Here is a 12524-nt window from a genome sequence, read left to right on the forward strand (position 1 = left end):
CCAGCTGGTAGTAATCAAGCTGAATTTTTTTAATGGGTGATGAGCTCTACTTTTCTACATCAGCTTTTAGTTGGAGTTGATTATTCTGTCCTTCAAACTAAAAAAAAAAAAATGCATTCATTATGAAGAAGGCAGCAGAGTGTTTTTGTTTTATTTTTTAAACCTTTTCAAAGTTTTTACCTAAAGACTCAGGTTCTGTTACTGCTTAAGTCTGGAAATACTGAAATTGTTTCCTTTAAGAAGTAAAAACTGAACTATTGGTAAATACTTAGAAGTATGCTCTAAAATTTGTCTTACTATCTGTTACCTTTACAAGTATCTTTGGAGGCTTGAAATAGCAAAAGCTTCCTGGTTTTTAGTTGAGAGATGATTGGCATTGTATGAGTAACCTAACTAAAAGGGGAACTATGGAGATGTTACTGATGCTTCTTAAGTTAACAGGAAAAAAAAACCAACCAAACTTCAAATAAAGCTGTTATTTAAACAGCTTTCATATACAATTGTAGTGTGCCAAGAGTATTTAGTTCATGTCTTAAAAAGTAGGAATTGCTGAATTATATACTAACAAAAGTTAACTTGCCAACGGAAGTACTCATTTACCTTGCAAAACAGAAGATTAAATTCTGTTGAGGAAAGGTTGCTTACAGGAGTACAGTCAGATGTTATTTAACATCAGATCTTCTAGGTAGTATTGATGACTGGTGTTTAAAGGTCACAGTCTTCACCTGAGGAAGCATCTTCTCCCTAGAATAAAATTTAACTTTAAACATTAAGGATTAAACAAACTTCATGGTAACCAAATGGAAGTATTTTATCAGACTTGACATGGCTGTCTGAATGTGAACATGAAATGCTTGTGTTATCCCTTTGTTGTGCTGGAAGGAGAGGGAGAGGCTACTGAAAGAACTTGAGCAGATGCAGAATATGGATCGGATGCACAGAAGACAGATTGTAGCACAGATGCCACCTCAGCTTTTTCTGCCAGCATACAAACGCAAGGAACTAAAAGAAGAATGGCAGAGAGAATTGGAGTTTGCATTTGAGGATATGTACAGTGAAGACAAGAGTAAGTAATTTGTTGGAGGTTGCTGAATCTGTTAGGCCAGTAGAGGAAAGGCTGCTGCAGCTGCCCGTTCCCAGGTCCAGCTGGCAGCAAGGCTGTGTGTGTATTCACAGTAGGCACACACACAAACAGGCTTTCAGTACACAGGCACACAGCTGGCCGCACAGGCCAGCACAGAAAAACAGCATGCTCATTAAGCACAAACAGCACAAATGGCCTCATCCTATTTGGTGCCCTGGCTGGTCAGGAGGCAGGTGTGTTAGTGGCATATATGTCCATATATACAATACGGATCCCTCCAGCACTTGATCTTAGACACTTGGTCTACGCAGTAGTTGTCCCCTGCATCCCAGGTCTCCACTCATTACACTGTGCATCCCACAGTAACAGGTCTTGGACACCTGGTCTACCCAGTAACTCATCCTGGACCCTGTAGTGTTCCAGTTACCTCGCATGGCCACGTGTGCTCAAAGATGTGCTATGGACCACTCAGTAAGTGGCTTTAGACTCACTGTACCTAGCAGCTGCCCCTCGATCCTTAGTCTCCCCAGTTGCTGGCTTCTGGACATGTGAACCCCCAAGGCCTGCTGCTCTGCTCCAGTTGTTGCTACACAGACCCAGTTGGGTATGTGAATGTATGCACAGACATGCACATGCTTTGATCACAGTGGTAACTGACATTACTCAATCTACCCAGTAACTGACCTTGGATCCTCTTGTCTGCATTTAGCTCTGAGATGCATGCATGTGTGCTGGCATTTCTTAATTGACCCTGGGACCCCATGGTCTCCCCTGTAGCTGGCTTGGATGCTTGGATCTCATGCCTCTAGTAGGCAACTTGCAGATCTCCTGATCTCTCTGGTATCCAGCTCAGTTGTTTAACTCCTTGACACCTAGCTCCTAAGCCTCTTATCATTCTTGATCTCTAGTCTGGCTTGCAATTTTCTAGCCACTGCATGCTGATACTCGTACCCGTGTAGTATGCGCTCATTCTGGTCACTGCAGTTGGTAGCACTCTGGACACAGGTGCCCCTGTGACTTTTGGTCCCCACTGCAGTTGATGGCCCTTACATATGTGTACATACACATGCATACAAAACAGAGGGTTCCTCACCCAGGAAAACAGCTAGAAATTGAATTTAGTGAGAAGACAGGGCAGACTGTCAGGCACAGTGCACAGTCAGTCAAGTGTTCTGACTGGCCCATTTTATCCCCTTATTCTTATATTTTTTCTCACACTTGTTCCTCCCCAGACCAACTTGATCCTTTCCTTTCCCTGTCTTTTGTTCCTCCCCTAAATATCTGTAATAAGCATACAATCCCAAGATTATCTTCCCACACATCCCACACCACTGTAAGGTGTCGGGAAGGTGATGTGGGAGAACTGTGGACTGCATCTTCTAGGATTTCACACCTTGACCCTGTCGTCAGTAGCTCTCCTGTAGCAGCCCTGTGAACAGCCAGGTCAGGGTGCCTCTCTTTCCTGCAGTTTTTGGGATCCTGTGTCTTGCTGTTCCTGTGCTGCTTTTTTGTGTAAAGATGTGCCTTTTATCACATTATCTTATATTCTGAAAGACAGCATGTTCTAGTGGAAAACCCTGTAGCATTTCTGAATTGATAGCTAATGATCTATACAATTTTGAATCGTGTGTTGGAAAAAAAAACAATAGTTGGTTTAAATCTGTTGTAAAACAAGCTATTGATATTTGAACCTCTTGGGGATTTGTATGATGAGTGTAGTCTTGCAGTGTTGTTTGCTTTTTATTTGAATTGGTCATTTTATGTAGTTGTTGTCTTTTAAACAGAAATGCAAGGAGGCCTGATTTTGCAGTTTGAGCCACAACCTTTGCCAGCCCCTTCTGATAGATCTAAAGATAATGATCTTGATATCTCTTTGGAACAAGAATCTGCTTGTGACACTCAACCAGAATCTGCTTGTGGTACTCGACAAGTATCGGCACAGATGATAGAAGAGGAGGTCCCTAGTGAATCAGGAAGTAAAGCTTTTAGACTTTACATTTAACTTAAACTTTCTGGTCTTATAGTGTATTTAGTGTAACATATCAAATAAGACATTTTAGTAAATACTGAAGTTAATTTAAGTACTAAAATTCCTTAATCCCTGTGAGATATTTTAATATCAAGTGGCTTATGATGTTTATCATGGATGATAATACTCTAATGGTTATGAATTTAAAAATGAAAACGTGCTTCAGTTCATTAGTATATTGAGAATAATTTTTAGTTGTTGTAAGAGCTATAGCGTTTAGTAGCCATAATTAGTGTAAATTATTGGATAATGCTGTTATATGAACTCATATTTTTCATTTTGAGTTTGGAACTGTTTCAAAGTTAAAGCTTGACTCTGTATGAAAGTCTACTTATTGTGTGTCCTTTATGTTCAGGTTTGTGACTGAGTTCTGTATTGTAGAGCAGGCTGCAACAGTTGTGTGTGTGGTACTCGTCACTTGTGGCATATACAGGATAACGTGATGCAAACAAGAAGGATATTAGTGAACATATCTGCCACATCCGCTTGCTGGCACAATCCGTTTTTTGGTCTGTGATGCATTGTGTTGCCAGTGCTAATACAAAGGAGAGGGCAGAAACATACAGATGGGAAGGGTGATAGTACTGCTTATTTCTGCAATGTTACAGTCTGGTAGTCTGGTTGTGAAACACTACAACTAGCTTTAGCCCTCCTCTTATAGCATGCAGACACAAATTACTGCCTTTGTCTTGCAGGTAAGAGAAAAATACTGTTAAGCTTTTAAAACTTGGTAATATACCTGAGCTATTTGTCCAAGTGTGTAAGCAATGAAAAAAACCAGGGGGTTTTGTGTTTACAATGTGAAGATATTCATTACCTCAAACTCTTTATATATTCTTTGTAGATGATGAAGAAGCAAGAACTTGCCAACCTCAATCAAAACTTGCCTTAAAGAAGTTGCTGAACAAGATTAGAAGCCAAAAAGAGGAGTGGACATCAAAAAGTGAGAAAGAGATTCAAAGTGAAATTGAGACTATTGAATCAGGCACAATTGCTAGTGAAGAGAGACAGTTATGTGATTTAGAACGTAACTATGAGCAACAGAAAAATACAGTATGTGAAGCCAAAGGTATGTAATACATACTTGCATCATAATCTGTTGTATAGGAGCAAAAAGACTTGTAAGGGTAGACTGTACCAAAACTGTTTTCAGTGGTGGTGTTACGTCATGTTGCCAGAAGGTACAGTTCTCCTATCTTTGCCCACAGTGCACTGTGGATTTGCTGAAATCCACAAATAAGAGTTTTTGTCTTGGGTCCAACTTGCCCATTAAGATCTTGTGGAGAAAAGATGTCCAAAATACCTTTCTATCTTTTATATCACAGCCAAATTTTGTCACACTTGGTGTTGCCATGCTTTAATAGGTGCTTGCCTTCAGGAGTAGAATTCTCCGTGCAAAATTGGGCATTGAAGTTCTGTACCTGTTGAACTGGAAAAGCCATGTGCCTCAGATTCACAGCTGGAAATACACAAGGCAACAGTGAGCTCATGTGTCTGAAATCATGGGCAGGCGTTTCTGCTTCCAGGGCACCATTTTGAAAAGCCTCTTTGTAAAACTGGAATTCATAGCAATTAGGTGTTCTGTTTTGTTTGGTAGCCGAATCATTTTGGGGTTACTTGCCATTACTAACCTTTTTTTGGTTATGGTAGCGCTGAAGTTGGTTACCTTGTATGCTAAGTGGGATTTCTGAAGTATTGAAGTGATCAAGTTGCAGCTTTTTTGTGGTTTGTTTAGTTGTTGTTTTTTTTTCTTTTTGCTTTCGCAGGATGCTTGTTTTTTTAAACAAGATTAAGCGGTTTAGTTCAGTTGTGTACATGCATACATCAGCATAATGCTTGGGGATTGGAGAGTGCAGCATGAGTGAAGACATGCCTTTGGGGAAAATGCATTGCTGTTTGAAGCTGATAGTACAGGATGAAGACTTGCTTTTTGTGCAGTAGCTAAATGTTAGGTCATTTGCCCAGAGAGTGCCAGTCTTAGACTCTTTGTTTCCAGAGGTTAATGTGTAACTTTCTGTTCCTCAGGATGGTCTTGCTGTTAGGCTACCAAGTAATCTGGGTAGAAGCAATCTTCAGTCCCATTGCAGCTGGACCATTACAACCATTCAAAAAAGACACATGATACAGAGTCATTAAAGGCTTAAATAATACAAAAACCTGATTTTCGAGCTTATGGAGCTAAGTTTCAAGAGCAACTTAGGCATTTTGTTTAGAGTGATTGGGAAACTGTAAAGCAAGATGTAAAGAAGATCTAAGGCTCTTTCTGACTGCAGTTACCTTTACATAATGTGTATATTTTAGACTGTGTGAAAATGTTGGAAAATACAGTTGAAGCTGAAGATTCAATTCTAATCCATCCTCAAGAACAAGCAGCTAAAATTAGAATGGAAGAGGCGAGACAAAAGTGGGTAAGTTTGTGTACTTATTCCTATCTCAGGTATAGTGTAAAAAAGCAATAAAAAAATTATTTAAAGCAGACTTTAAAATGCTTGAGGTTATACAGCAACTATAGACTCTCTTAACATGCTTGTAACCATTAAACTTTTCCCATACTTAGCTTCTGTGTATTAACTTTTTAAAAATTACTAAGCCTTAGTTGGAATTTAGAATAGAGCAGAAAAACCTAGTTTCTTCACGTGCTATAGGCAAGGGATGCCACCCTATGATTAAATAGAATTCCAATTGTAGATTAATACCTTTTGCTTCAGGGAGAATGTAGTCAACAATACACAACTCTGCAAAAACTTTACTAACCCTGTGTAATAACATAGGAAGGTCTGTGGGACTGTGTTTAGGGTGACAGGAAAAGCTTACAAACCTTGAGGATTCTGGGTTTTGGTGGTTTAGTTCGGTTTGTTTATTTTAACTAAATAGGGAACAAATGCAGAAAGTCCTTTGTATGTATGGCAATGCTACATTTATTAAATATAGAAAATAATAACTTGGTGTGTTATTTCATTATATGTATTGTGTATATGTTTCACTAAATTTTCATTTTTGTTGTATCCTTAGAGACCTACCAGCTATTATGTGGTAGTTTATCCATTTAAAAAAAAGAAGTTGAAATTTGGGTCTTAGTGCAGCCTTCAATTATGAAGTTCAGAAATCTGGGAAACAAAAATTTGACAAAACAGTATTGTTTTAGGGGACAAAAAAAAAAGCAGCACATGCTCTGTGAGAGTGTGGTTACTTTCTGTAACACTAATTTTTTCCCACTTTGCCCCTGAACAGGTGTATATATTGTGATGTTCACATTAACTGATCTCAGTTTTAGTTTTTTCTGGGGGTTGCTTTTCCTGACAATCCCTCCTGACATTCCTATTCAGACTGTCTCATTAAAGGCTGTTGTCCACTTCATGTTTGCCAGTACTTTGAAATTTTTCTTCACTCCCATTCTAAAAGTATATATGCTTTTGCTATACATGTAGCAAAGTGATTTGTAGCTGATAGGTGCATGGAAAGAGAATAAAAATAAACAAACCACTTCAGAGATTTATGGAGTGCTCTTAAAGTGGTTATATATTAGCTATTTCAGAAGTTTTGTAAGGCTTGAATTTGAATGTGTTGAGCTCGTGATGAAAAGCTGTATAAAATGCAAAGCAGATTTCTGAATTCAATTTAAGAAAATAACTTCTTCTGCAGCCTCTGGAAAATGTTACTGTATATAATGGTTGATTTCTGATTTTATGCATTTTGTTAATTTGAGAACAGGTAATAGTGTAATAGTAAATGGATTCAGGCACTATTAGAAATATTTAGCCAGTGAAACAAAATTATTTGTGTGAACTTTGAAACTGTTTTTTATTTTTAAAGGCCTGTTACAATTTGGAAATGCCTGTCACAAATGAGAATTTCTGCTGTAAGTCAGAACAAAGTTTTGTGTGTGATGGTGTGTATGAGGTGTCTTTGATTTTTTTTTTTTTTTTTTTTTTTTTTTGTCATTCAGTTCTGGAGATTCACCCTCATTTTTCTTCTCAATAGAATGAGCAAATAGAGCGACAGAAACAGGAACAGCTGGCCTTGCTTAAGCAAATTGAAGAAGAGAGAGCATGTTTGGAGGCTCATCTTCTGAAGATCCAAATACAAACTTGTTTGGAGGAGGCTAAGAGAAAAAAAGAGGAGGAAGAGCAAGGTCAGCCGGTACAAAGCCACAGTTTTCCTTCTACAGATCAACAGAACAAAGTGGAGCATGAGGTGAAGAATTGCAGAAAATTGTGTTTAGTTTTTTAATTATTCTTATTATTGTAAAAATCAAGAACACCATTTGCCAATTTTAAATTATATCAATCAAGAGAATCAATTTTTACTCCTTAGGCTATGAATCAGAAGTTTGTACATATAAAAACTTCCTTTTGTCTAATGTAGAAGCTTGTATCTCATGTGATGTCACTGGACTTTTGAATATTGGATTGTCTTTGCATAGTCCCAGGGACAGCATGTCTGTTTAAAATACCTGTGAGTGAAATCTGATTGAAGTCATATGATTATGCATGTGCATGCATCCTTTTTAAAGAAGGAAAAAAAAATCCTGGGGGGTGGGAGAAAAAACCCACCTCTACTTTTTTGTCTGTCTAAATCTAAAACAGGAATTTATTGAGGCTGTTGAAGGAAAATATTCTTTTTTTAAAATCTTGAATCATTTGCACAACCTTTGCTCTTCTGAGAATCTGAGTGCCTTGAAAATGCAACTCTGCTGGATCATTGCTCCCTGAGTCTGCTACTGTGGGTACATTTACCTCTTTGAGCTAAGCTGCTGTAAGCACCATTGACTTTGATGGTGTGTGCTCAACTTGCCAAAAGAGACTGTAACTGTAGGCCATCTGTTCCAGAAACTGCTTTAGCTCATTGCTTCAGGCTGAAATCTCACAGACTTCAAATGGTGGTCTAGAGTGGCTTCTGTGAACTTAGGAGGAAGAACATACAGCTTAAGGTTGTTGCTTTAATAGTTTTCTGCGAGTTACTTGTATATGTGCACTTAAAATTATCTTACTTTGATTAGACTGGAAACTCTACTGTGTCAGAAACCAGGAGTCCCAGAGAAGACAGCCATTTACAGATGATTCGTAATTATCAACAACGCCTTCTACAGCAAAATAGGTAAATTCCTTTATGAAATGGAAGTCTTAGTTGCCTGTTTCAAAATAATTTGCATTGCTTTGGTTATTGAACTTGATGTTTACCTTTGCACCACTCTGGAAACTTTCATGTTTTTGTTCTGTTCAGGCTGCACAAACAGACCATTGAAGAAGCTAGAAGGCGGCTACAGGAGTATCAGAATAAATTGAAGCAAAGATACTTGTCTACTTCCGCAACACCTCTGAGCTCTGTGAAAACAAAATCAATTAATTTAAAGCCTGTCTCAGAACCACTTCTGCAGAGGCAAGGAGTGCAACTAACACAGCACCAGTCATCTGAAAAAGTTCACGCACAGAAGTATGCATGGTTGCCACCTGTGTTTTCAGGAACATTGTGTATTTCGGAAAAACCATCTTCGCAGAAACATGAAGAGCAAATGCACAACATTTGTCCTGGCAGACATGTGCAGTTTTTAGAAGCATCAAAATTGAAGCATGGAGATTTTCGCTTGCCACGTGGCTGTCCTTCACAGGAACAAGTAGGAGTGTTGGAAACCTCTAATAATCACGTCGGAGAACCATCTCAGTTCCACTTATCGTCAGGGTTAGTCATGAAGGATGTCACTGCAGTAAGAGTGCAACCAGAAGCACACGTACAACGAGTTAGATTTGTTTTGCCTGCAGAAGTCTCCTCTGATCCTTCAGAAGCAGTGCGCTTTAAAGAGTCATCTCAGATATCTAACCATCAAACAGAGACAGAAACTGGAGAAGAGCATCCACTTAAGACACCCCTCACGCCAGCAACAAAGGAATCTCATCTAGGTCAGGCAGCCTCAGCTGATTCCTTGGCGTATCAGCAGGGACCTGCAGACAGTGCCATCAAAACAAGCCTTGAAGACCCCCTTGATCTTTCTGAACCCATGACTTTATCTCATGAACAATCTAAAGCCCAGGGTGGTGATGAATTCTTGATACCAAAACCAGGAGATGCATCTTTGTTAAATTATGCTGGTATATTGAATTTGAGGGACAAAGTGTTGGCCTCATCAGAAAGCATACAAGCTCAGCAAAAGTATTTGAAAGAATTGCAAGAGCAACTGGATGCCCAAAGAGAAGCTCTTCTTTCTAGACAAAAAATACAAGAACAACTACTTTTAGAGAAGCAAGATAAATTGAAGGAACAGATGCAGAGACAGCAAGAGGCTTTAAAAGCGTTTCTGAACAAGCAGGTGAGCTTTATAAACGCTTTACATGGTGCATCATCCAGTAGGTGATCAAACTTAAGAGTGAACGCTACCAGTTAGCAAAGTATCCCACAGGGCGTTGATAGTATTAGGTGATTTACCATAATGAAAATTTTAATTAGGATTTGCGATTTGTAATCGGTAGTTCTTTCCTGTAAGCCCCCAGAGTGCCATTTTGTTCAGTCTAACAGAACTAGCATGAACTTCTGTGCTTGGTCTTCGAACATAATGCCTATTGAAATAGTTATGTTTGAAATATCTGCAGGTATAGTCTTCAGCTCTAGAAATGCAGCTGTATGTGTAAAACAGCTCTTGTGTTAAAAATACATAAGCAGTACCTCAAAGGATATTGTAAGCATTTTGAATAGATCGTTTTTAAAAGTTTGTCTACCTGTTAGGAAATTGGTTTGGCAGCTGCGCTCTTGACTTGTAATTTTGCTTGTTTCTGGGTAACAGAAGAAAAATCCAAATTTATTTTTTAGTTTCTAAAGAAGTTCTTTTTGCCTTGCCCCTCCCTTTTTTTTTTTTTTAAACAAGCTATCTTAGAAAATTAACTGTTGCCTAAACTTGATAAATGAGTATAGATATAATCTTACATACAGTTGCTCTCCCCTCTCCCCACTTTCTCAGGTGAGACATATCTGTACAAATGAAGAAGTTACAGAGGCACGAAAGCCTGGCTGGATTAATAGGACTGACTTTGTTCAAGTCTCTGAAAACTACCAGCAAGAGAATTGTGGCAGGAATAAATTTTATGGAAGTGAAATGATTTCACAGTGCGTCGGTCCAGCTGAGCACACTGGTAAGGTTGTGTAGTATTTTTCATTAGAATTTTTCTCATTTTGCAGTTGAGATGGAGTTCTCTTCCATCTCCCCAAGTTAATTTGATTATATATATGTTATTTCAACATGTAAAACTTGGTATTACAGAACAGTCTGAAAAAGTTCTCTGTGGAGAACAGAAATGGAGATCTTCCAAACCACCTGTGGCAAAAGTGAAATTAGGACTTGATCTGGAGCAACATGAACTTAGTGTTATACCAGAGGCAGACACACCGAAGAGTTGCAACTTATCTTTTGCAGGTAAAATAAATATATTTATGGATATAAAATACACAATGCTGCCATTCCTAAGAAATGCAGATTGGAGCAAATTAATCTTTCCTGAAGAGTCTTTGAGATGGTTGATAATAAAATACTAGCTGATGCTATTGCATTTTTTTAAGGTATAATCTATATACTAGCACACTGAGTCGTAGCTGAGAAAAGCTTATCCTGTTAATGTCTGTCTAGAGAAATATAATCAAAACACAATCTCAACAAGAAAACAAAATTCACTGTAATTTCATGACTTAAGTTCCCTGTTGGTTTTTCTGTTGGCCAGGTTTTGTGTTAATAGACGATTGTACAATAATTGTAAAGAGAACCATCAGAGTTCATGGATAGTGTTCAAAGGCTTAGCTTTTGAGCATACTGAGAAAGTGAATGTGAAATCTTTTAAATAAGGAGCTAGTACCAAGTTTCTACAGAAACTTTTGACCATCTTTTTAGGGTTTTTTCAATCACAAAACACTAAAAAATTTTAGAGTGCAGCTACATAATGCAGTTATTTTCTAAGTGTGTTTGTTACAGTCTGCATGCAATACTTTGTAATTCTCTGTAAAGAACATTAACAGGTACAACAAACTTAATGTTTTGTAAGTGTAAACATTTAATTTTTTTGTAGTCTCTTCATAGCTAAAATTTAATGCATATTTTACATAAGTTTTAATACTGTGCCTGTGTTTTTAAAAGAGATAAGCAGAACAATCTGAATAATTACAGGCCTGTCAGGCCAGCATTCGTCTTGAGCAAAATAATGAAACAGATTATATGGGACATTTTTTAATTAAAGTAGTTAATGCTAGTCAGCATCTGTTTATGCAGAATAATTCTCGTTGGACTAATTTGGTATCTTGATTAGAAAACAAGTTGGTGAAGGCTTTGATTGAAGAATATAGTTATATTCTCAGAAGCACTTAGCTTAGTGTTACATATCTTAATTTAAAAAAAGATTAACAATCAAAATACATACCATCTCATAAAAATTTTTTGAGAGTAGGGAATACTCATTTGTTGTGTAATCCCATTATGACCTACAGATGATTTATTCCTATATTTTCTAACCATTGGTCATGATAGGTAATTAAAAGTTGAACTTGAGTTTTTTATTGGATTGTGTGGCCAAAAAGGGTTGTTGTGTGGGGTGGGCTGGGGAGAAAAGAAAATCTTTAAGCCAGAGCAGAGAAATTGTATTGCCTCTGGATTTGAAAAAATTACTGACAGTTTTTTTGGTGGATTTGCAATGTGGAACAAATAATTTGAATTTTTTTGGAAGAAATACTTCAGTGGAGTTTGGAATTATTTTTTGAGAAGTGTATGACCTCTTTAAACCTGTATAATCCATAGACTGTGTAATGCAAAGGTTTGACGTGTAACTTTATTAAAATGCAGCACTGTACAAATTCAGCAGGTTAATTCTGTAGGATAGAACGTGCATCTTAATGCCTTTCATGAAGTGCAAAACACTGCATTCTTACACCTAAACTGATTACAAATGTTTTAAATTCAGATAAAACAGATTCTGTTGGTGGAGAATCTTCAGTTTTGACTGTTGGGGAGTTTGCACATGTGAAACATTACAGTCCTGCTCTTCATGAAGAAGGCACATCACCTTTGAGCATAACAAACGAGGAACGAGAATCTAACAGAAGTCCACCCCAAAGTAGGCAGTCAAGTAGATTACTAAATGAAGTGCTGATGATGACTGCTGAAAATTCCTGTGATTCAGGTGAGCAAATCCTTTCCTGTTGAGGAGTTATGGGAATACTATTCAGCACTGCAGATTTTACTATTTATTTGTAATTTGACCTGATTTGTTAAAGAACATGCAGTGTTATTTAAATATTGTTTGATTTGAAGTGTGGAGTGTTTCAGTGTGTGTATCAGAATGACTGAGTTTTTATCTTTCTTTTTTTTGTGATCCATTACCATTCTAGTAGCAAAAGCCCACACTACAGGAAACTTCATTGCTAGTCAACACTTTCTCATCC

General features: G+C 37.7%; 1 protein-coding gene across 5 annotated transcripts in view; it reads left to right on the forward strand.

The window, feature by feature from the left end:
- CEP295 (centrosomal protein 295) overlaps positions 1 to 12524 on the forward strand; it is a 77178-nt gene that overhangs the window by 43829 nt on the left and 20825 nt on the right. For all 5 annotated transcript variants that reach the window (XM_056328638.1, XM_056328640.1, XM_056328637.1 and 2 more), the window contains 10 exons: positions 883 to 1066; positions 2869 to 3060; positions 3958 to 4182; positions 5415 to 5521; positions 7095 to 7307; positions 8113 to 8210; positions 8337 to 9417; positions 10063 to 10234; positions 10363 to 10515; positions 12044 to 12262. In XM_056328638.1, the coding sequence (XP_056184613.1) occupies positions 883 to 1066; positions 2869 to 3060; positions 3958 to 4182; positions 5415 to 5521; positions 7095 to 7307; positions 8113 to 8210; positions 8337 to 9417; positions 10063 to 10234; positions 10363 to 10515; positions 12044 to 12262 (2644 nt within the window). The remainder of the gene's footprint in view (positions 1 to 882; positions 1067 to 2868; positions 3061 to 3957; positions 4183 to 5414; positions 5522 to 7094; positions 7308 to 8112; positions 8211 to 8336; positions 9418 to 10062; positions 10235 to 10362; positions 10516 to 12043; positions 12263 to 12524) is intronic.

This window comes from Falco biarmicus, chromosome 2, assembly GCF_023638135.1.
Source record: "Falco biarmicus isolate bFalBia1 chromosome 2, bFalBia1.pri, whole genome shotgun sequence".
Lineage (NCBI taxonomy): Eukaryota > Metazoa > Chordata > Aves > Falconiformes > Falconidae > Falco > Falco biarmicus.